The 20,190-nt window shown below is 34.0% G+C and overlaps 2 protein-coding genes across 2 annotated transcripts; one reads left to right on the forward strand and one right to left on the reverse strand.

Annotated features, from left to right (window-relative positions):
• Positions 1-209: 209 nt before the first annotated feature.
• On the reverse strand, positions 210-4,493 carry LOC112741482 (uncharacterized). Its single transcript, XM_025790495.3, has 11 exons — positions 4,326-4,493; positions 4,124-4,201; positions 2,611-2,706; positions 2,428-2,503; positions 2,086-2,181; positions 1,878-1,951; positions 1,678-1,782; positions 1,441-1,578; positions 1,195-1,300; positions 763-959; positions 210-594 (listed from the first exon to the last, which is right to left on the reverse strand). Exons 1-11 carry the CDS (start codon positions 4,392-4,394, stop codon positions 526-528), a joined length of 1,104 nt encoding a protein of 367 aa, XP_025646280.1. The 5' UTR covers positions 4,395-4,493; the 3' UTR covers positions 210-525.
• A 9,389-nt stretch (positions 4,494-13,882) lies between these two features.
• Positions 13,883-19,444, forward strand: LOC112742231 (homeobox-leucine zipper protein HDG11-like). The gene is made up of 9 exons (XM_025791468.3): positions 13,883-14,077; positions 14,841-14,958; positions 15,050-15,286; positions 15,751-16,296; positions 16,737-16,838; positions 16,929-17,144; positions 17,219-17,399; positions 17,774-18,132; positions 18,926-19,444. The coding sequence occupies exons 1-9, from the start codon at positions 13,959-13,961 to the stop codon at positions 19,352-19,354; spliced, it is 2,307 nt and encodes a 768-aa protein (XP_025647253.1). The 5' UTR covers positions 13,883-13,958; the 3' UTR covers positions 19,355-19,444.
• The last annotated feature ends 746 nt before the right edge of the window (positions 19,445-20,190 follow it).

Raw genomic sequence — 20,190 nt, forward strand, 5'->3', positions numbered from 1 at the left:
TTTACCTAGCACTTCCCTTAGATAAATATGTCAATGTTGGTGTATTCTTCCAAACCGATAAATATGTCAATGTTGGTGTATTCTTCCAAACCATCTCAAAATTGGAGCGGCAAGTTACTTTATCATAGATGACCAACGGCAGGGTTTCGAAACAAGAAGGCAGATGGAGCAGCAACATATTATTTTACAACAATGTAAATGAAAATTAATTCCATCAAAATGTCATCATTATTGTAAATGGGTGGAATAATCACATAAACTATCCAAGTTGCATATTCCATGCTTTCACATTTAAACACCATAGCTGCGAGAACCCACCATTCAGAAGACCCAATACCTGATACTACGAATATAACTGGCTACATTGATGATCTATAAAACACCAGTAACTAATGCCTTAACAACAACAATAATAATATAATCATGCACACAGAATGGAGGCATCTAGAAAAAAGAACCCCCCCAATGGCAGCCCGGTCTTCCTTGGTTGGTTGAAAGGATTTGTCTTTGCTTTTGCTTCCATGATTAATCCAGCTTAACGTTAGAATAAAGAAGTGTGTCCCGTGTGAGCGGCATGTTCAACAAGTAATGTATCTGTCAGTAAACAAACAAATTGGTAAATACACATCGCCGTGCAGCATTGATCACGGATCGTTAATTATCCAACTGGTCCACTCCTACTGCTTGGCCTTCTGTTTTAAAGAGATCCACGACCGCAGAAAAGATTTATGATTTAGTGTAATTATTTTGCAGGAAACTTACCCCAATAAGAGTTGAAATGAGCAAAATTATTCCTGTTACCCAAGCAAGGGTTCTCCTAACTAGCAACACTTCTGGTAGCGTTGCATTCAGTGGTTGTGTTTCTTCCAACCATCGCACATTGTGGTGAGGAGTATAGATCGCATCAAACCTTTTGCCCATCTCTTCAGAAGTGGTTGTTATCACACCAACAATTTGACCTGCTCAATCGATGATCCTTGAGAGGTTAAATGAAGGAAAATGAATCCTTTAAGACCAAAATAATATTGACAACTGATGAACAAATAATCAGCTAATAATTTGATGCAGTCAATTTGACTATTATTTCATTTTGGTACCCTGGGGCCAAGGCCCAAAGAAAAGCAATAAAATTGCAATGCAATCCTTTTGAGTTTTGAATCAAAGACCAACTATTTAAGCCTGACAAAAATAAACCTTTATATGCTTCTTGCAGGGAACCAAATATCTTTGTCACAGTTGCAAGAAATAATTCAGCTCCATGTTCAGCAAGACTTTCAGTATCCTGTTGCTCTTGCAAAACCTGCACCGAGTCAATCGATGGTTATCTTTAAGGGAGTAGACACCTTTTATGAGTTGAACGGGTCAAAATAGTCTTGAATTTTCCTTCTAAAGGCAAAGAAGAATAGGAAAAGAAGGGAGGAAAGACGTTGCATCGAGCACCTTGATCCCATTGAAGTACCCCATTACCAACTCAGCGGGACTCTGAGTACTCTGAGTTAAATATTCATGCATTTGAATAGCCCTTTGTACATTACGAATAAGAGACAGCAAAGCTATTACATACTCCCTTTCTGGTTTCTGAAAACACAGATAAGTAAAAACTCACAATCAGTCTCAATAAAGATATATACAAGTTGCAAAATATAAATCCTAAAATCCCAAATGTCTTCATGATACCTTTGACATATGAAGACTAAAGGCACCATTTGCCAATGGGATGGTAAGAACTCCATTTAATGGTTCTAGTGCATCTGAAGCATATGATCCACCCATCAAAGATGACTAAGAAACACAAACAACAAAGTCACATATAATATGAAAACTAAAATATTATTTAAGTAGCACATAGATATGCATAACATGAAGAAAAAACTGACAAAATCACTAATTGCTGCATCAGTTAAGTCTCCATATTGCTCATCCAAAGAAAACACAGAAACATCATTCTCATCTGCAGAAATAAATCCAAAAAAGAATAAGAAAAACCACTAACTAAAATTTATAATAAATTCTACTAGTTGTGCCTGTTAGCATTGTCATTCGTATTCTGTTTCCCACATTCATGAACATTACAAAATCACTCACCTAGAAGGTGAATGTCAACTTTGTCAGAACCAAGGAAGTTTGTCCTCAAAACTGAATCACTCAACTTTGCATTATCTTGGACAATTTTTTCAAGACCTAAATTCAAGATAAGTTCATACTATTATTATTACTATTCATGAACAAGAGCACATTGTACAAGGAAACAGCTCTTCCAAACCGAGTTTATCTCCAAATTGAGCAAGTAAGGGGCTATCTACCCTTAGATTATTTTAAGATGAAAATGTGGATAAACCCCATACTTTTTCACTTAATAAGACAAACTCAATTCAAGGAAGTTATCTCTACTATAGAATCAACCAATTTAAAGTCAAGGCAAGACACCATTAACTCCATCCACTTCCAACAAGAACACAGCACCAGGCCTATTGAATGGATTGGGAATGAGGACCTCATTCAACTGCAAAACAGAATTATCAGCCGTTAGTTCTATAAAGGCTATAAGAAACACATGATATAACATAAACTAGGTCGTGAAAACTGAATATCATTGATGATTTCAAAGACCTTGGATGAGCTAGAAGTTGACAGGCTAGAAGGTGGTGCAAAACCAAGCAAGATTGACACAGCAGCACCAACTTCCTGAAGCAACATAGTGGGGTGCTGCAAATTGAAAATAGTAACACAGTGAGATCACTATTCTTTAATTCAACAACAACAACAACAACAACAACAACAACAACTACTGCTGCTGCAAAATATTGCAGTTAACTCATAATGGAGAATGAGGGAACATGAAAAGGACAGAGATATTGAGAAGCTTTGAATCCAATTAAAAAAAAAAAGGGTTTAACCCTGATTCAAATATTCAATAAGATAAATTCACTTGAACATGAAAAAGGAGGTCACGCAGGGGATGGGTTGAGGGGGTGTGAGAAGCATACTATGAGTTTACACGAGAAGATTATAATATAACCTACACCAAGATAAATTAGAAAAATGTCCATCACCACTCCAAAATTAACAATTAAAAAAAATTGCTCTGGATATGTAAGTTTATACAATATTGCCTTTGTTGTATTGTAATAAAAAAAATTAGCATAAATTTCTCGTCCAGGTTCATTTTTATACAAAGATTCAAATGATTTATCTATAGATATGGGTTTAAGATAATTAATTTAGACTTCTAATCTATGACCAAGCTACTAGGTAGTAGGTGGTGTTCTTTAAGTTTATATAAGAAAATTCGGCTTCTATGAAAAGTAATATGGAAATCAAGTGAGAGGAAACCCTTTCAAGATAGTAAATATTTCTCATCGGTAGAATCACTATAGCACATCTGAATTTGAAATAATTTAAGAAATTTGATAAAATGAAAGGCTTTTTACAGCAAATTTCTTTCTCTATTCCTCTTAGAGCTGTTCTTTCACTTTGCCATTCTTGTTTTTCATATTTGTATCAAATTATCAGCTCCTTTCTATTCTCCAAACTCTTATAACTTTATTTTGATGCATTGAGAATGTAAAAATTACACTATCATTCAATTGAAAATTAAGCTCATTCTGTAACCATTCAAGTAATGGGGGGTAAAAGGTACATCAAATTCCAACTTTTTGTTTTTATAATTTCTCAGACCTAGCAACCAAGACTACCTAAGCAGAAGAGATGCAGTCTACTATACACCCCCCCCCCCTCCTTTTCCTTCCCCTCCCCCTTTTTTTTTTCTCTCCCCTCCCTCTTTCTAATACTACCAATCCAAAATTCAATTTCTCCAGTTAGCAGAATTAACACTAAAACTCAAGAAGTCCCTAAATGCTCAAATGCCTCCTAAGTCCTAACCTTGACTCGGATATAACAAGCAAAATCAAGGGCAATAACTTGATCATCTAATGAAGTTCATTGACAGTTTTTTTCCCTCATTATGAAAAATTCATATGGAAAAAGCTTTTCAAGTGATGAAATTCTATAATTCAGTCAGTGTTGCTTGATTTACTAATCAGATTGGAGAACTGATTTTCACAATCGCAATTTCAAGTAAACAACTGAAATACGCATTGATCTACAAAGAAGAACCACAAACCTCATCGTTGGATGATCCAGCGCGAAGGAATTGATGACCGGAACCATCGATGAAGAAAACGGAACCAGAAGGCTCACCCTGTGCCCAACAAAACAATCAAATCAAACAGAAGAAAATATAAAAGTTTGATCGAAACCGCCATCAAATGCAAAGATAATCCAACAATCGTAAAGAGAAAGAGAAAAAACAGAGAGAAACAAACCTTAGATTGGGAAGAGAAGAGAGAGAAGATAACGAAGAGGCTCCAAATGATGGAAACGCGAAACTCCATCGTAGAGAGAGAAAGAGAGATCTGAAGGTTCCACTTCAGCTGATGTGTTTTGTTATTTTCCTTGCGAAATACAATCGCGTTGGTGATGATGATGCTCGTAAGTTCGAGCTTTTTTGTTATTGGGCTTCGGTTATTAAACTTTAGGCCTATGAGTAACAGTGTTACATAAGCCCATAACTAATTTTTTTGGTATAAAAGTATTTTTTCTCCCCGTCCAAAAAAACGTATTTTTTCTCAAACCACGATGATCTTTTAAAAAATTATTCCTAATCCCTAATTTTATTTAATTTTGTACCTATTTACTTGTTAAAATTATTTTTGGATTGTAATTCCATCTAAAATGTTACAACAAAATTAAATAAATTAAAAATATTATGAATTTTTTTCGATAATTTTACGAGATTCCAAAGGAAAGAGAGAAATTTGTTAAGTACAACTATAATAACAACACATCACTAAATTAAATTGAATTGGTCTAGTGGTTAGTTCACTAGTCTGTTTAAACAAGTCTCGAGAGTTCGAATCCCACCTTATACATGCAGCAACCCATTAGCCAACGACAAACCCTTAAATATAATGAAGCTTAGATCCATGACGGATTAGTCCTTGACCTATTGGGTTGGAGGAATATGAATTCTTTCAAAGCACCGGGTGTTAACAGACTTCGTTCATATCTTCAAGACATCAATGCAAAGTGGGTGTATTCCCGGAAGAGATTTCCCAAAAAATATTATTTTGTACGGGAGGTGAGGTTCTGCATTTTATGAAAATTTTCAAATCGAAATATGGTTCTCTGAATTTTAAGATTGATTTAGAGAAAGTATATGATAGAGTTAAATGTGGATTTTTGGAACAATTTTTTATTATACTTGATTTTTCATCATCCATTATTAGATTGATTATTTGATGTGTTCGCTCTTCTACTTTGCCTATCTTGTGAAATTGAGATGAATTTGAGAGTTTTCAACCGAAGAGGGGGATCAAACAAGGAAATAAACCGATGTTCCTTACTTGTTTATTCTCTGCATGGAACATCTAAGATGCCATATTTCTAAGTTAGTGGATTCTGATAGGTGGGACTTAGTGGCTGTCTCAAAAGGAAGTCCCAAAATTTCTCACATGATGTTTGCAAATGATTTATTACTTTTTTTGTAATGCCTCTAAAAATCAGGTAATGAGGATGATGGATGTTGTTAGCACCTTTTGCAGGGCCTCGAGTATGAAAATAAATTTGGATAAGTTTAGGACGCTGTGTTCAACTGGTGTCTTTAGATAAAGGAAAGAAATGTTCACGTATTTGACCTCTATTCGATTCACAATTACCTTGGAAAAGTACCTGGAAGTTTCTTTGGGTCATGCAAAAATTTCTAGAGCTACTTTTAATGATGTTATAGATAAGATCTAGAATAGGCTTTCATCTTGAAAAGGTCGCTTTCTCAATAGAGCAGAAAGAGACTGTTTAGCTAAGTTAGTTCTTTCTTCTATTTCAGTATACAGGATGCATGTGAGCCTCTTTCCTTTGGAATGTTATATTAACATTGATGAATTAGTCGTCAATTTATTTGGAGAGAAAAATTTGAGTTTAGAGGGCTTCATCTTATATCTTAAAAAAAGATTATTACTCCAAAGAAATTTAGAGATATTGCTTGTAAGGACTCTACTATGATCAATATGGCTCTTTTGGGTAAGTTGGTGTGGCAGTTCATCCACTCTCTATACAAGTTGTAGGTCCAAGTTATGGCTAAAAAAATACTTAAAAGATAATAATATTTTCAGTATTAAGGCAAAGGCAACCAATTCCTTAAGGAAATTAATAGTGAAAGTTGTTAAAGCATTGCTGGAAAGCTTTGTTTGGGGCATGGGTGACTTAAACAAGTCATTTTGGTTTGCAAAATATATTCCTGTAGGAACAGTAGGTAACAGAATGTGCTTTTTTGAGATTATGGAGTTTGATTTTTGTCTCAAGAATGGTTACTACAATGGTACTTGACACTTGAATAGCTTATACTCTTGCATCCCTGATGTTTTGCAGCAAGATATCCTAGAGATCAATTTCGAGTTATTAGGGTGAAACAGAGTGGAGATAGGTCAGCTCTGGGTCAGGGTGTTACTCAGCAAAAGAAGGATATTTATGGTTGTTAAAACAAAATGTGGGTTGGAATTTATCTGCAAATTGGCTATGGATTTGAAAATTAAAGGTGCTAGAGAAGATAAAATTCATGATATGGCTTTGCTTACAAGAAGCACTTCCTACTGCTTCCTTCTGTTTTCACCTAGGTATAGCAGCTTCAGAAACTTGCCAGTGGTGCCACTCTCATCCAGAATCCTTTAGTCATTACCTTCAGGATTGTGTTTTTGCTAAGCATATTTGGAAGACAGTTAAAGGGATTGTGGAGGACTTATCAGGGATCATTGTAGGAGATGGTTAGCGGGATTTATTGCTAATATTAGTACCTGCACAGCTTTTCAACAGAACTGTGGAGCATCTACAATGACTGAAGATCTGTTGGGACCTCAGATTGAAAAAAATTGTGATGGACACTGATTCCATGGCTGCTTTCAACATAGTCAGCAAGGGAAGAAATTTTCAATATCACCAGGAAGCACTGATTAGAGGAATTAAAGAGTTGGTTAACAGGAATTAGAATATTAGATTTCAACATACATATAGAAAAGCCAACTACAGTGCTAATTTTTTGGCAAAAGCAAGCATAAACTCTAGAGTGGGTATGATATTATTAGATCAACCTCTTTCTGATATGAGGAGCATTCTAGATAATGATAGCAGAGGGGCATTATTGTCCCGTATGGTTAGTGTGTAGTTTTTTCTTGGGCTTTAGGCCCCATTCATCAACAAAAAAAAACACAAAATACTATACCCAACAAAAATACAATAGTGAAATAAGGTGCGTGTGGGATCAATAGTATTTTCATCATATTAATTGGCAAGCAACCATCAATATTCTCCGATTTTCTCTTCGTACAAGTAAGACAACTTTGCTCCCTTTCTAATGGTTGAAGCCTCAAAGGAGGAGGCAGACCAACTCTAGCATAGCAAAAAGAAACTATGCAATGATGAAGGAGGCTATAGAGGGAAAACGTATAGAGTCATCAGAGAAGAGGAGTGCATGTTCAATAAGACTAACTTTGCTGATGCTAGTGGAAGACCGAGAACTTATATAGACCTGGTGCTTCATGGAATAGCTGAACCAGAGCTCTTAAAGAAAGAGTCCAGTGAGGAGGAGGAGTCATCTGAAGATGAAGAAGACGAAGAGAACGAGAAAGGCATGAAGGATACAGAGATAACTCTATTCTAACAAGAGAACCTGCGAAGGTGCAGGAAGAAGGCTCGTTCCATCCCTTCTATATTAGTGAAGAGGCTTGTTAATGGGACCATTAGCATAAATGTAAACAAGGCCAAAAAAAAAAAAAAAGAAGGCTTGAGAGGCCTTGAAAAAAATCTCTTCTTGTTAAGCTCCTGGACAGGAGCAGATCTTATGCAGTTTTATGTAGAAGGCTTGAAACAATGTGGGCAAAATTGGACGGTATGGATATCATTGATCATTATCTGACTATTAGACGCTGGACACCAGATTTCACTCCCTTCGGAGCTGAGATTAATAAAATTGCAACTTGGGTGAGACTTCCTGGTCTTCCCATCGAGTATTATGAGAAGCACTTTTTGGGGAAGGTGGGAGACCAAATTGGTAAAACTTTGAAGGTTGATATGAGCACTGCCAAACAATCTCGTGGCAAGTTTGCTCGGTTGTGCATAGAAATTGACCTTGGAAGGCCTCTGGATGCCTCTTATATAGTGAATGGTAAAACCTATTATGTGGAATACGAAGGACTCCATATGATTTATTTCAAATGTGGTCACTTCGGTCATATCAAGGAAAGTTGCACCTTTAAGAACACTACTAAGCAGAATAAAAAATCTGGAAGATCATCCCAGTAAGCCAATATGGAGAGCATACAGGGCAAGGACCAGCAAGGTTAAAATGCAACGATGATGAAAATTGGAGAAGGTAAGGGCAAGCAAGTAATTTCTGACCAAAGAAAATTTGGGGAATGGATGGTGGTGAATCGGGCAAAAAGGACCAAAAAAAAAAACAACCTCCTGCCAAAGACGATAATGGCACAAAGCGCAAAGGGGACAGAGAAGGTGGAGAGCCTGTGGGGGAAAGGATGAGGTACGAAGTTCTTTCCAATCATTCCATGCATGAGTACAACAATGAGAATCTTGAGGCCACTAACGGTACTGTTTTAGTTCGTATAAAGACACCTCAGATAACCACCAAAACCTTTTTGTCTAGTAATGATATGAGGAGAATCAAGACCAATATGGGCCGTGACACACCCCAGCCTGCCATACAACCTGCTCCTCAACCATTGAATAATAAATAGAGTTATAGAGGCCTACTCAGATATCCCATGACTCTATAATCCATCCTCAATACAAGACACCTTTAGCCATCAATAGAGGTTAACCCATTGCCTTCCAAAGTTTTCTTAGCCCAACCATCCCACAACCCACTCGTGCTCTTTCTACCCAACCCAACCTTGACCCCCTTGACTCCCCACCACCCCAACCTATGGATTTTTCTGAAGAAATGATTGTCATGGAAACTCCCTTAGAAAATATGAAAGTTTGTACAACATGTCAAACTCTTTCACATAGTTGGCATTGTGGGATTGAATTGGAAAATCTTCTATCTCTTCCAAGAAATCGTCCACCTCTGCTCCTTTTTCTTGAAAAGCCTATAGAATTGTTGGAGGGAATAAATGTTGAAGTTTGTGATAGTTTGGCAAGGGTTATTCTTTGTTTAGGTTTTTTGAACTTTTCAAGCATGTCATCGTAAGCTAATAAAAAAGATTCAGCCTCATGAACTGTAAAATTTGATATTCTTGACATCACTGAGGCCATGTAACCTTGATAATCTTTATTCAAGCCATCAAGAATAGTTAGAATGTGATCATCCTCTTGAAAGGATATCCAATTGCTAATAACAAATCTATCAATTTTTTAATTGTAGTAATATAGTCAGCTATAGATAAAGTCTTTTTTTTTTACAAATTGTAACCGAGATTTTGGACTTTGGATCTTAGTTCTTGATGATGTAGTGAAATATTGAGTAATGCAATGCCACAATTTATAGAAAGTAGTGTAGTGAACTACCTTATTTTTTAATGTAATGCTCATGCAGGCCACTGTCCAAGTCATTAGGGTACGATCAATTTGCTTCCATTCTTTGAATTTAGATGATTCTTTCTTCTTGGATGATGAAACTTTTTTAAAAGTGTCTTCATCACTTTTCTTGGTGGAAACAACTTCACTTAGCTTGTTTCAGATGTTGTTGTAGTTGAATCAGATTGCAATAGAACTTTTGCAGGATTAATATGATCATTCACCTTCACTTCCAAAGATTGAAGAGTGAGCAATATATTATGGCACCATGTAGAGAAATTATTCTCCTCTAATTTGTCAAGTAGTGGAGTTAAGGAGTTCTTGATAGTGGTTGAATTGGAAAAAGAAAAGTGTTGAGTTAAGAAATTAACTAATATCAATTGATGATGACAAATATTATTTTATTAGGTTAATCATCCAATTAATTTTGATTATGTTTTATTAGTGTTGTAAGCCAAAGAAATATAGTTGTAGCAACCTAATATGATGGAAATTAAACCAGAAATAAAATGGGCTATAAAGTACTAAAAGCCCAAAGTTGTTAAGTAAAGAAATCACTTAGGTTGGAGAAGAAGAAAGTCAACCCAACCCCGAGTTACTCACCCAAGTTGATCTCTCCAAGGTGGTACCCTCCAAAGCCAACATTCATTTTTCTTTCGGTCAGATTCAGAGAAAAAAGAGAGAAAGCTTCGTTCCTTGCTCATTTCATTAAAGAAGAAAGATAGAGAAAGATTCATCTAAAGGGTAAAGGTCTAATCACCCAAATCAGACCATTTCAAGCTAAGTCAGAAGTTAAAGGTGATTTATTTCCATTTGCATACAATTTACTTTCTTCACTCATTCTCCAATCCTCTTCTACTCCAATTTTGGATAAATGGAGAAAGTGATTTTTGATAATCGCTACTGTGAATCAAAGGTCAAAATTATTTCTTGGGGACAAAGTTGTAGCTCAAGGGTTCAGATCTGGGTTTACCATTGAACAACTTTTTCATTGCTTCCCTGAGACTTTCGGTCAAACAAAAAGGCACAAATTCAAGGTTCCTAATTTAGGAATTAATTGAAAATAGTGAAATGGTAAGTTGGTGAAGCACACAACTCGAGGAGTTGACTTGGAAGAGAGCAACTCAGCAACAAGCAAGGAGATACAAAAGAAAATTTTTCATTCTTCTGAAGACAAGGAGAGAACCAGATTTTGAGTTTTTATTTTGAAGAGTTTCTCTGTGAAGAGTTCATCAATTTTGGACAGTGTTCTCTAGTAAAAAAGACATTCTGCCAAGATGAAGAACTTAATCAGAATCAGCTAAATCCGGTTCAACTTATAGCAGTAGAGGCTATTAACGCATCAATCTCCTTCATGTTCTACAGTTTGTATTTTATTTTCAATGTATATCTTTCTGTAATTTCTTGAGTGAAAAAAGACTGAAAGAGAGGAATCTAGAAAAAGCCTATGAGTGATAAAAGGCTGAGTGACATACTTGAGAGAAAAACCTAGAGTGATTTCAGATTTCTTTAGGTTGTTTCATGTGTCTTGTATCTTGTACCTGTGAAGTGCCCCTTTCTAAGTTGAGTTAGCACTTATAGAGTGAAGAGTCAGGTATTAGCATAACCAAGTCAAGTTAGTTGAGAACTTGAGAGAAAAGGATTGGGTGAATCCTATAAATTGGTGTATATAATATTTTAACTATAGTGAAAATTCCACCACTGTTGTGGTGGAGACTGGATGTAGGTTGCATTGCACAAGGCAAATGAAATAGGATACATGATGGTGTCAGCTTCTCTCTTCCCTTATCTGTTTTGTTTTCTAATATTCATGAGACAAAATGAAATTGTCTCATAAATTTTTCGCTGCTGAGTTCAAACAGATTCAGATTCAAAGATTGTAATTAAAGGGTTATTTCATTAAAGCAAAAGAAGGCCATATATTCAACCCCCATTCTCTAAACACTCTACAACCTTCAAAAAGTCATGGATCTATATTAGGCTCTTGATACCATGTTGTGATTTTTTAAGAAGAATAAATTAAGAACTAAAAGTGATCAAAAGCAACAAACAGAGAACAGAGAACGAAGAAAGAGAATTCTAATTTCTTGAATAATATTTCTCATATGATTCTAATGAAAGCATTATATTGCACGAGTAAAAGGACTTGATATATATACTAGTACAAGAGCTTTGCACCTTGCCCAAAATAACTATAACCACTAATTAATCATAACAGTTTTTCAAATTGATTCTTAACAATATTTTTAACTGACTTTAGGGTTAAGTACGATTTGGTCCCTAAGATTTTTTTTGTCCCCAACCTTTTTTACTTACAAAATCAACCCTAAGGTTTTAAAATCGTTCTTCGAACCAAAATACCCTCTACCTCTACCTCTACCTCTCATCACTCATCAGTACCTTCTTCTCCATTCTTCCAATTCCCCATTTCTCTCTCATAACGATCACCTCCTCTACCAGATCGTCGTCGTCCTCGGCCTCCTCGCCACCTTCTTCGCCGTCATCGCTCCCGCCTGCTCGCTGCCTCTTCCGACTTTTCCTCTACCTCACTCTCACTCTCGCCCTCACTTTCAATCCGCTGATGCTGCCATCCTGCTTCCGGCCTTGAGCCCTCGCACCCTCGCTGCCCATCATCCTCACTGTCGTGCCACATCGCATCCAGCCACTCGCCGAGTCATACACACACACACACACACACTCTCTCTCTCTCTCTCGCTCTCCGTAACCCTGTTAGTCTGTCAGTGTGCCTTTGCATCACCTCGCCTCTCCTTCGTTTGTCTCGCCGTCCATCTCCCCTCTTAGCCTCTGCATTGTTGACGTCCTTCTCAGATCTCTTCTTAGTGGTAGTACGATGATTTCGGATTCTGAGTGGTGGTGGATAGCTTCTCTCTCTCTTTCTTTTTGTGAATTGCTGATTTAATTGCTTGGTTTTACCAATTCAACAAGCACCATTGAAGTTGTTTGACCTAGCACTTGCACATATTCAATACTGAAATTAAAGAAAATTGAATAAAAATTTGGTCTTGTTGTTCTGCTAATGATGGTTATTAGTTTTTATTTTCGGTAATTATTTTGTTCTGTGGTTGCTATGGTTTTGCTCCCACTAAACTAAAACAACTTTTCATGGGGCGTTCAATTTTTGTGAAGCCTTGCTAAGAACCTCCGGGGACGTAACTTGGTGATTGGATTTTGTTTTATTAGATTGCAATGAATGATGTTGTTCTTGAATTTGAATATTGTGTTATTATTGAATATTTTGAATTGTTCTTGTTGGTGCTTCATTAATTGCTTTTTTGTGGTTCTATGTTTCTTCATTAATGGCTTTTGTTCTTTTTCTTTCTTTTTTTTTAATTTTATAATTTTTTTGTTAGAGGTAATTTAGTCCAGAATTTTAAGATTTAGGCTAAAAGGACGACTTTAAAACTAGGTTAAACTTTAGGAACGATTTTGTAATTAAAAAAGGTTTGGGGCAAAAAAAATTTTCGACCTATACTTTAAGACCAAAATCGTATTTAACCCACTAACTTTACCCAAGCTATATTATATGCTATACATTGACAGTCTTGCTAACTAGTTGTCGACTAAGCTCTATGTAAAATAGAGTGATATGCTTTCTTGGATTTGTCACATTCGCAGTAAAATGATCATCAAATTTTATAAAGAGACCAATTTTATGTAAACCATGTCATGAAATTACTTTTCCTAAAAATTTAAATTGATAGGAGGAGATACATAAATGGTTATCCTTCAAGCAAAATCTTCTTTTAAATTTTGCGTAGATTTTTACATAGGTTTTTTTTCTCTTTTTTATATTTTTGCCTTATAGTAAATTTTTTTTTGGTTCAACTAGAATCGAATTTTAGGCATTGCCGTCATAAAAATTTTAATACCATGTCATAAAATCAAATTTTACAAAAGATTAAATTTATAAAAAGAGACACATGAATAATTTTACGTGTTATAAGACACATTTAATAGAATAATTTTTAAATAAGGTACTCTAACAATTAACTTTTTTTTATTTCCAAATAACTGTTATGCTTAATTGCAAATGAATTTCATTTTCTCCTTTAAAAATATTTTATTGTATTACTTTTTGTCCAAGAATTAATTGCTCATTATTAGATTTTTTTCCCTTTTCTGTATTATTAATATTTTGCCTTTTCTGGCCATTGACCCATGAAGGTTATCATAACCATGTGTAGCAATACATTGAGGTGTCCTAATGGATTACTAATCAGTGATTCATATATATATAAATAAAACATAAGATGATGCAGAATAGTCCCAATCACACAGAATTAGGGTAGAGACTAAGAGAGAAAAGAATCTACCACTGGGAAATTACAAGTATATTTTGTTATCAAAGTTGAAATATGAGTTCTTCAGTGACAGGAGCTGCTGGATCTGGTGATGATGGAAGAAGTAGTAACAACAAAGGAAAAAGACCTGCCTACAAACGCCTTACTTCTGCTCAAACAGCTAAACTTGAAAAGTAAATTTGCTTATATCTTGTTTATCAATCTTTATCGTTACTTTTAATTATAAAGGTAAAATATACTTTTTGTTTTTAACGTTTTCGATTTTTTTTTTAAATACTTATAACGTTTAATTTCGTTAAAAAAAACCGCAAAGGTTAAGAACAAAATAATCATAATTATTTTTGTATCGTCTTCTCATTATTGTTGTTTTTATTGCGCATGCAACGACCCGGTACGCCGCAAAACTATGTGAATCTCTAATTAAATTTACTCTTTCAACCAGAAGTCCAAAACTACGGGGAAAGAGAAATAACGTTCAGAGACAAAAGAATCTGATTTTGTCAGTAATTATTGTTTTGAGATGTAGATTTGATTAATTGCGCCGAAATATTTGATTCCGTACGGATTTTCTGTTTTTTCAAAATTAAAGGATCAAAGACCCAAATGAAGTAATTGACAGGCAACAGGGACAACTATCTCGCTCGAGCATAAATTACACGACCAGATAATCAGTATAACGAATAAAATTTTAAAATACTTCAATAAATTTTAATGTAAAAAAAAAAATCTAAATATTTATGTTCTTTTTGGATTTTAAAAAATTATAATTTAGCTTTAGCAAATATTTTTATGGTGTAATGATGATTATTTATATTCAACGAATTTTTTAAATTAAAAATTGTGTAAATCCTCAACGGTCTTAGCTTGTTCCTTGTTAACAGTTACAGTTATGAATTATCTCTTAACATCTCAAATTTTTTTTTTTTGGGAATCTAGGTACATTATTGATTGTCCTCATCCTGATGAAGCTCAACGAAGGCAACTTGCTGAGGAGGTTGGGATTGAGCCAAAACAAGTCAAGTTTTGGTTTCAGAATAAGAGAACTCAAATAAAGGTGATTTTTCTTTTTTCTTTTTTTTGTTTTTTTTTTAAAGTCTCAAATAAAACTCAATGATCTTACATCATATTACAAACATAATTTTCAGAATCAACATGAGCGAGCGGATAACAATGCTCTTCGGGCTGAGAATGAAAGGATACAAAACGAGAATCTCCTAATGAAAGAGGCACTTAATAATATACTTTGCCCTTCTTGTGGGGGCCCACCTGCCGCTGGTGAAGACCATGAACACTTCATGCAGAAAATGCTTCTTGAAAATGCCCACCTTAAGGAAGAGGCAAGCCTAAACTCCTTCAACACATCCTCTTTTCAACATGTTTCGGTATTGAGGATTATTAGAATTTATTATTTTGAATAAATGACCATTTGTATTTATAAAAGATGAAAATACTGACATATGTACCCATATTAAATCGAAACTAAATTTGTATTCATGTAAGATGTTTTTCGTGTGACAAAAGTATTCTATCTTTAAAGAGTTGGAGTGTCACGTAGGGTACTTTTGTCACACGGAAGGTGGGCACAAGTTTAGTTTCGATCTAATATGACTACATATGTCAGTATTTTCATCTTTTATAGATATAAATGGTCATTTATTCTTACTGTTTTTTATAATTATTTAATTATTAATGTTTAAAATGATGAGATAAAATACTTTTAATGCACTAATCAATTAGTGCTACCATATTTCTAAATAATAAACATAATTATTAGAGTTTTATAACGAAAAATGAATAGAAATTAAAGTCAGAATTAACTATCCTTGTTTGTGAATTGGTATTTCAGCATGGGAAAATATCAAACATTCTTTCAAGGTACTTGGAGAAAGAGGTGCTACACCCTGAAGATATAGAGCAGCTAAACGCAATTCCCAACAGCATAGACATCGCGGGATCATCGTCAACAACACCACTGTATGATTTCTCAGTTGCAAATGGAACCTTGTTGAACCAACAACAAGGGGTTAGCATCAATGATGTTGTTGCAGGCCCTTCTTCTTCTTTACTTCATCATCAGAACTATGTTCCACCACCAATTGTTGCTGATAACAATGATAATGGGGAACAAGGTGTGGCAGTAATGGAGGTTGCATTGGCCTCCGAGGTTGCGGCTACCGCCATGGATGAACTGCTTAGGCTTATTCGCCTCAATGAACCGTTCTGGGTTGGTTCTGCTTTTGATGGGAAGCTTGTGCTTCACGGTGAAAGCTACGAAAAGATGTTCCCTAGGGTTTATCAATTCAACGATGGAAACTCTCGTGTTGAATCATCAAAGGAATCAGGGATTGTCAACATAAGTGGGATTCAACTGGTTGATTTGTTTCTTGATTCGGTTAGCCCATTGCATACAACTCTTCTTTATATCATATAAAGAATAAAAGATGACAATGCGTTATAAAGAATAGAAGATGACAATGTCATTTCACACATAATTTTTTTATATTTTATATATATATATATATATATATATATAAATTTATAAAAAATAAATAATATTATTAAAATAAAATTAATAAAAAAGTGATATATAGAATATTATTTTAATTTGTCAAATAATGTTATTATTCTATGGTATAATAAGATTATTCTTTTCATAAATGAGAATTTAAAAATTAATTATTTTTATAAGGTAAAATAACACATAATTGATTGCTTGCATACAATTCTTTAAAAATGTTGTATTAGAATTAGCTATTAAAATCAGTTTTTATATGTTTGTGTATAAATAGATGTGTTTAATTTCGTATATTTTATGAATATATGTATTTTCAGGAAAAATGGGTGAATGCTTTTCCAACAATAGTTACAAAAGCGCAGACACTTGAAGTGTTTGAAATTGGATTGCCAGAAAGTCGAAGCGGAGCCTTACAATTGGTACTAAACTTTCATTCTTCAAATTAAGAAGTGATGATGATTTGAAAGAATAATTAATAGTTATATATGTATGTATGTATGGATGTGCAGATGTATGAAGAGATGCACGGATTTTCACCATTGGTGGCATCTCGTGAATTCCAATTCCTCCGGCAGTGCCATCAACTGGAGCCTGGATCGTGGATCATAACAGATGTGTCTTTCGATTCACTTCGAAACTACCCCTTTCGCCTTCCTCGCTCTCGCTCTTGGAGACGTCCCTCTGGATGCTTGATCCAGGAACTCCCCAACTCCACTTCTTGCATGGTAATAAGATAACATGTATGTGATTGAATCATCATCACTAATAATATATAACAATCTTGGTCACGTTGCTTTAGGTTACTTGGATCGAACACGTGGAAGTGGATGATAAGATTCAGACTCACCGGCTTTACAGAGATCTTGTTAGCACCAATGCTGCATATGGAGCACAGAGATGGATTATGGAACTTCAAAGAATGTGCCACAGATCTATGAGCTATGCTCTTGAAAACATACCTGATCATGAATATGGTGGAGGTACTTAATTAATTTAATTTGAAAAGTTTTATGTTAAATATATTAAAACAAACATAATAAAGACAAATTAAACCATGCTTATAGAATATTTAAATGGATATAATATCAATTCTTTAACAAAATTCTACTTCTACCAACTCTTCTTTATAACCGTGTTTAATAGAAGTGTGTATTTATAGATGTGTCTAATAAAAATGTCTTTTTTATGACTGTATTTAATAGAAATGTCTTTGTGAATGTGTCTCTTTATATGTGTCAATGCTAATTATAATTAAAATATAATAATTAATTATTATTCACAATAAATTGACAGATAATATATTAAAACCTTTACTTTTTCATATAATATTGCATTTGATGAATTGTATGATCAGTGATAAATAGAAATGAAGGAAGGAGGAGTGTGATGAGGCTAGGTCACAGGCTGGTGAGGCTATTTAGTGAGAATTTGAACATGAGTGGAAAGGTTGAGTTTCCGCAGTTGAGTGTGGAGTACAACAGTGGGGTGAGGATCTCAGCTCGAAGATGCACAGAGAAAGGGCAGCCAAATGGGACCATTGTGATTGCTGCAACCTCTCTTTGGCTGCCTCTCCATTACCACACAGTGTTTGAATTCTTGACTGATATCAACAAACGCTCTCAGTGGGATGTTCTTTTCTGCACAACTCCAGTCCACTACATTGCACACATCTCAAATGGAACTCATCCTGCCAACAATACATCAATTATCCAGGTATACATTAATTATCGCCTTCATTTTTTACTTAAATAATTTTTTTACTTTATTTCAAAAATCAACCAAATTTAAATGATTTATTTTTTAACAGTTTTAATTTTAATTTAAATTTACTCTACTAAGAATTAAAATTATGTTTGGTGTATATTAAAATTAATTTTTAGTGTAAAATACATGTAAAAAATAATTAAATTATATATATTTATTCACAAATATACAGTGAATAATTTTAATATACATATAAATTTTTGTAAGAATTAAAAAATAGTGATCTAATTAATTAAATACTTAAATTTTAAATTCTTAATCTTTTTAATCATTAAATCTGTCAATAAGAATTAAGAAATATTGCTCTAATAAATTAAATACTTAATTTTAAATTCTTAATATTTTTAATCATCAAATCTTTCAATAGACAAATCAGTTATAATTAATTTTTTACTAAAATTTAATAAAAAATTAATTTGTCTAATAAACTAAAAATTAATTTATTTATTAAAAATTAAAATATTTAACTAAAATTTCTTATTTTAAACATGTATATATAAAAAATTAATTATTTTTTAAAATATATATTTGATATAAAATATATATTAAAAATAAATGTAATGACATTTATTTATATATAAATATGTAATATCTTTTTTAATGATTGATTTTTAATTTAAGTAGATCCATTTTGTACTCTAAATTTTATGGTTATTGTTGTTGTCTCAAGTTCAAGTAACTATAAACTTGATAAATCAAACAAAGTTGAATTATATTAGTAAGATGATGGTATGTGGTGCAGCCATTCATGTCAAGCGAGAACAATGCTGTTATAATTCAAGAAAGCTTCATAGACCCAGTGGGATCATCTTACATAGTGTATGCTCCAGTTGACGTGGAAGCCATCAACGTCGCCATTAGCGGCGACGACTCTTCCACCATCCCTATCCTTCCCTCAGGATTTGTTGTGTGTGGAGATGGCAGAGCATCAATGATGAGCAACAGCACAACCATTATTGCACCATCAGTTCTTGGTGGAGTTGGAAGCTATGGTTATCAGCATAGATCAGAAGGAGGGTCACTGTTGACGGTGGCATTCCAAATTCTGGTTAACACCATCACTTGTGGACCCAACCTAGTGAATATGGAATCTGTGGATTCTATTAACACCCTTTTGACTTCAACTGTCCAGAAGATTAAGGACGCTTTGAACTGCAATGCCTTGCACTGATTAATTAATATCCTTTTTTTTTTCTTTTTGGGAATAAATTGCGGCAGAGAGTGGTACTTTGACTGCTTTCATTGACATTTTCTTAAATAAAATTATGGAACATCTTTTTTCTTTCAATTCTCTAGTTATATGTATAAGTGAGGATTATGAAATTATCTCCCTTTTTGTGACATGTCTCGAAATTTTGTCTTAAAGTTTTTTAAATGAATTTTGGACGACGTTCAATTTTAAGCATCACAAACTTACGTATACATACACTATATATTCATACATATATTTAAGTGTTTTATTTACTATTTGACAATTACAAGGTTTAAGATTTAAACCCAAATACAGCATCTTAAGAACTAAAAAGTACCATATATTGACAGTGTGACACTCAACCAATTTACTTTTGCAAAGCCTACTCTTAAATTTTTTTTTTTTTTTTTTTGTGACAGAAAACCTACTCTTAAAAGTTTGGATGTGTATGTATGGCTCTTGCCCTACCAACTTATGGGCTGTGGCTTGTTATTAATGTACTCTCTAGCCTACTCTATTTTGGGCGATTTTTGGATCATTGAAGATGTATATGTAGTAAAAATAAGGTAAAATACTGTTTTAGTTTTAAGGTTTGGATGAATTCTATTTGATCTCTAATATTTAAATTGTCATATTTTTATCCCAAAACGTTTAAAATAGTATTAATGTTATTCTACCGTCAAATCATTCATTAACACTTAATAAAATTGATATACTATATATATTCATAATATATACTTTTGTTAAAATTGAGTTTGCTCAACTCCTTCTCTCACTTTCATCCTCTCAACAAGTCTAAACTCCATTCTTCTACT

The sequence above is a fragment of the Arachis hypogaea genome, chromosome 14 (assembly GCF_003086295.3).
Source record: "Arachis hypogaea cultivar Tifrunner chromosome 14, arahy.Tifrunner.gnm2.J5K5, whole genome shotgun sequence".
Taxonomy (NCBI): domain Eukaryota; kingdom Viridiplantae; phylum Streptophyta; class Magnoliopsida; order Fabales; family Fabaceae; genus Arachis; species Arachis hypogaea.

Coding starts and splice junctions, on each gene's coding strand:
- LOC112741482 (XM_025790495.3), bottom strand. CDS start 4,394: ATGGAGTTTCGCGTTTCCATCATTTGGAGCCTCTTCGTTATCTTCTCT. Junction 1,301..1,440: donor GGTACTTCAATGGGATCAAG/GTGCTCGATGCA, acceptor GACTCGGTGCAG/GTTTTGCAAGAGCAACAGGA. Junction 960..1,194: donor CCTGCAAGAAGCATATAAAG/GTTTATTTTTGT, acceptor TCGATTGAGCAG/GTCAAATTGTTGGTGTGATA.
- LOC112742231 (XM_025791468.3), top strand. CDS start 13,959: ATGAGTTCTTCAGTGACAGGAGCTGCTGGATCTGGTGATGATGGAAGA. Junction 14,078..14,840: donor CAAACAGCTAAACTTGAAAA/GTAAATTTGCTT, acceptor TTGGGAATCTAG/GTACATTATTGATTGTCCTC. Junction 17,400..17,773: donor TGATCATGAATATGGTGGAG/GTACTTAATTAA, acceptor TTGTATGATCAG/TGATAAATAGAAATGAAGGA.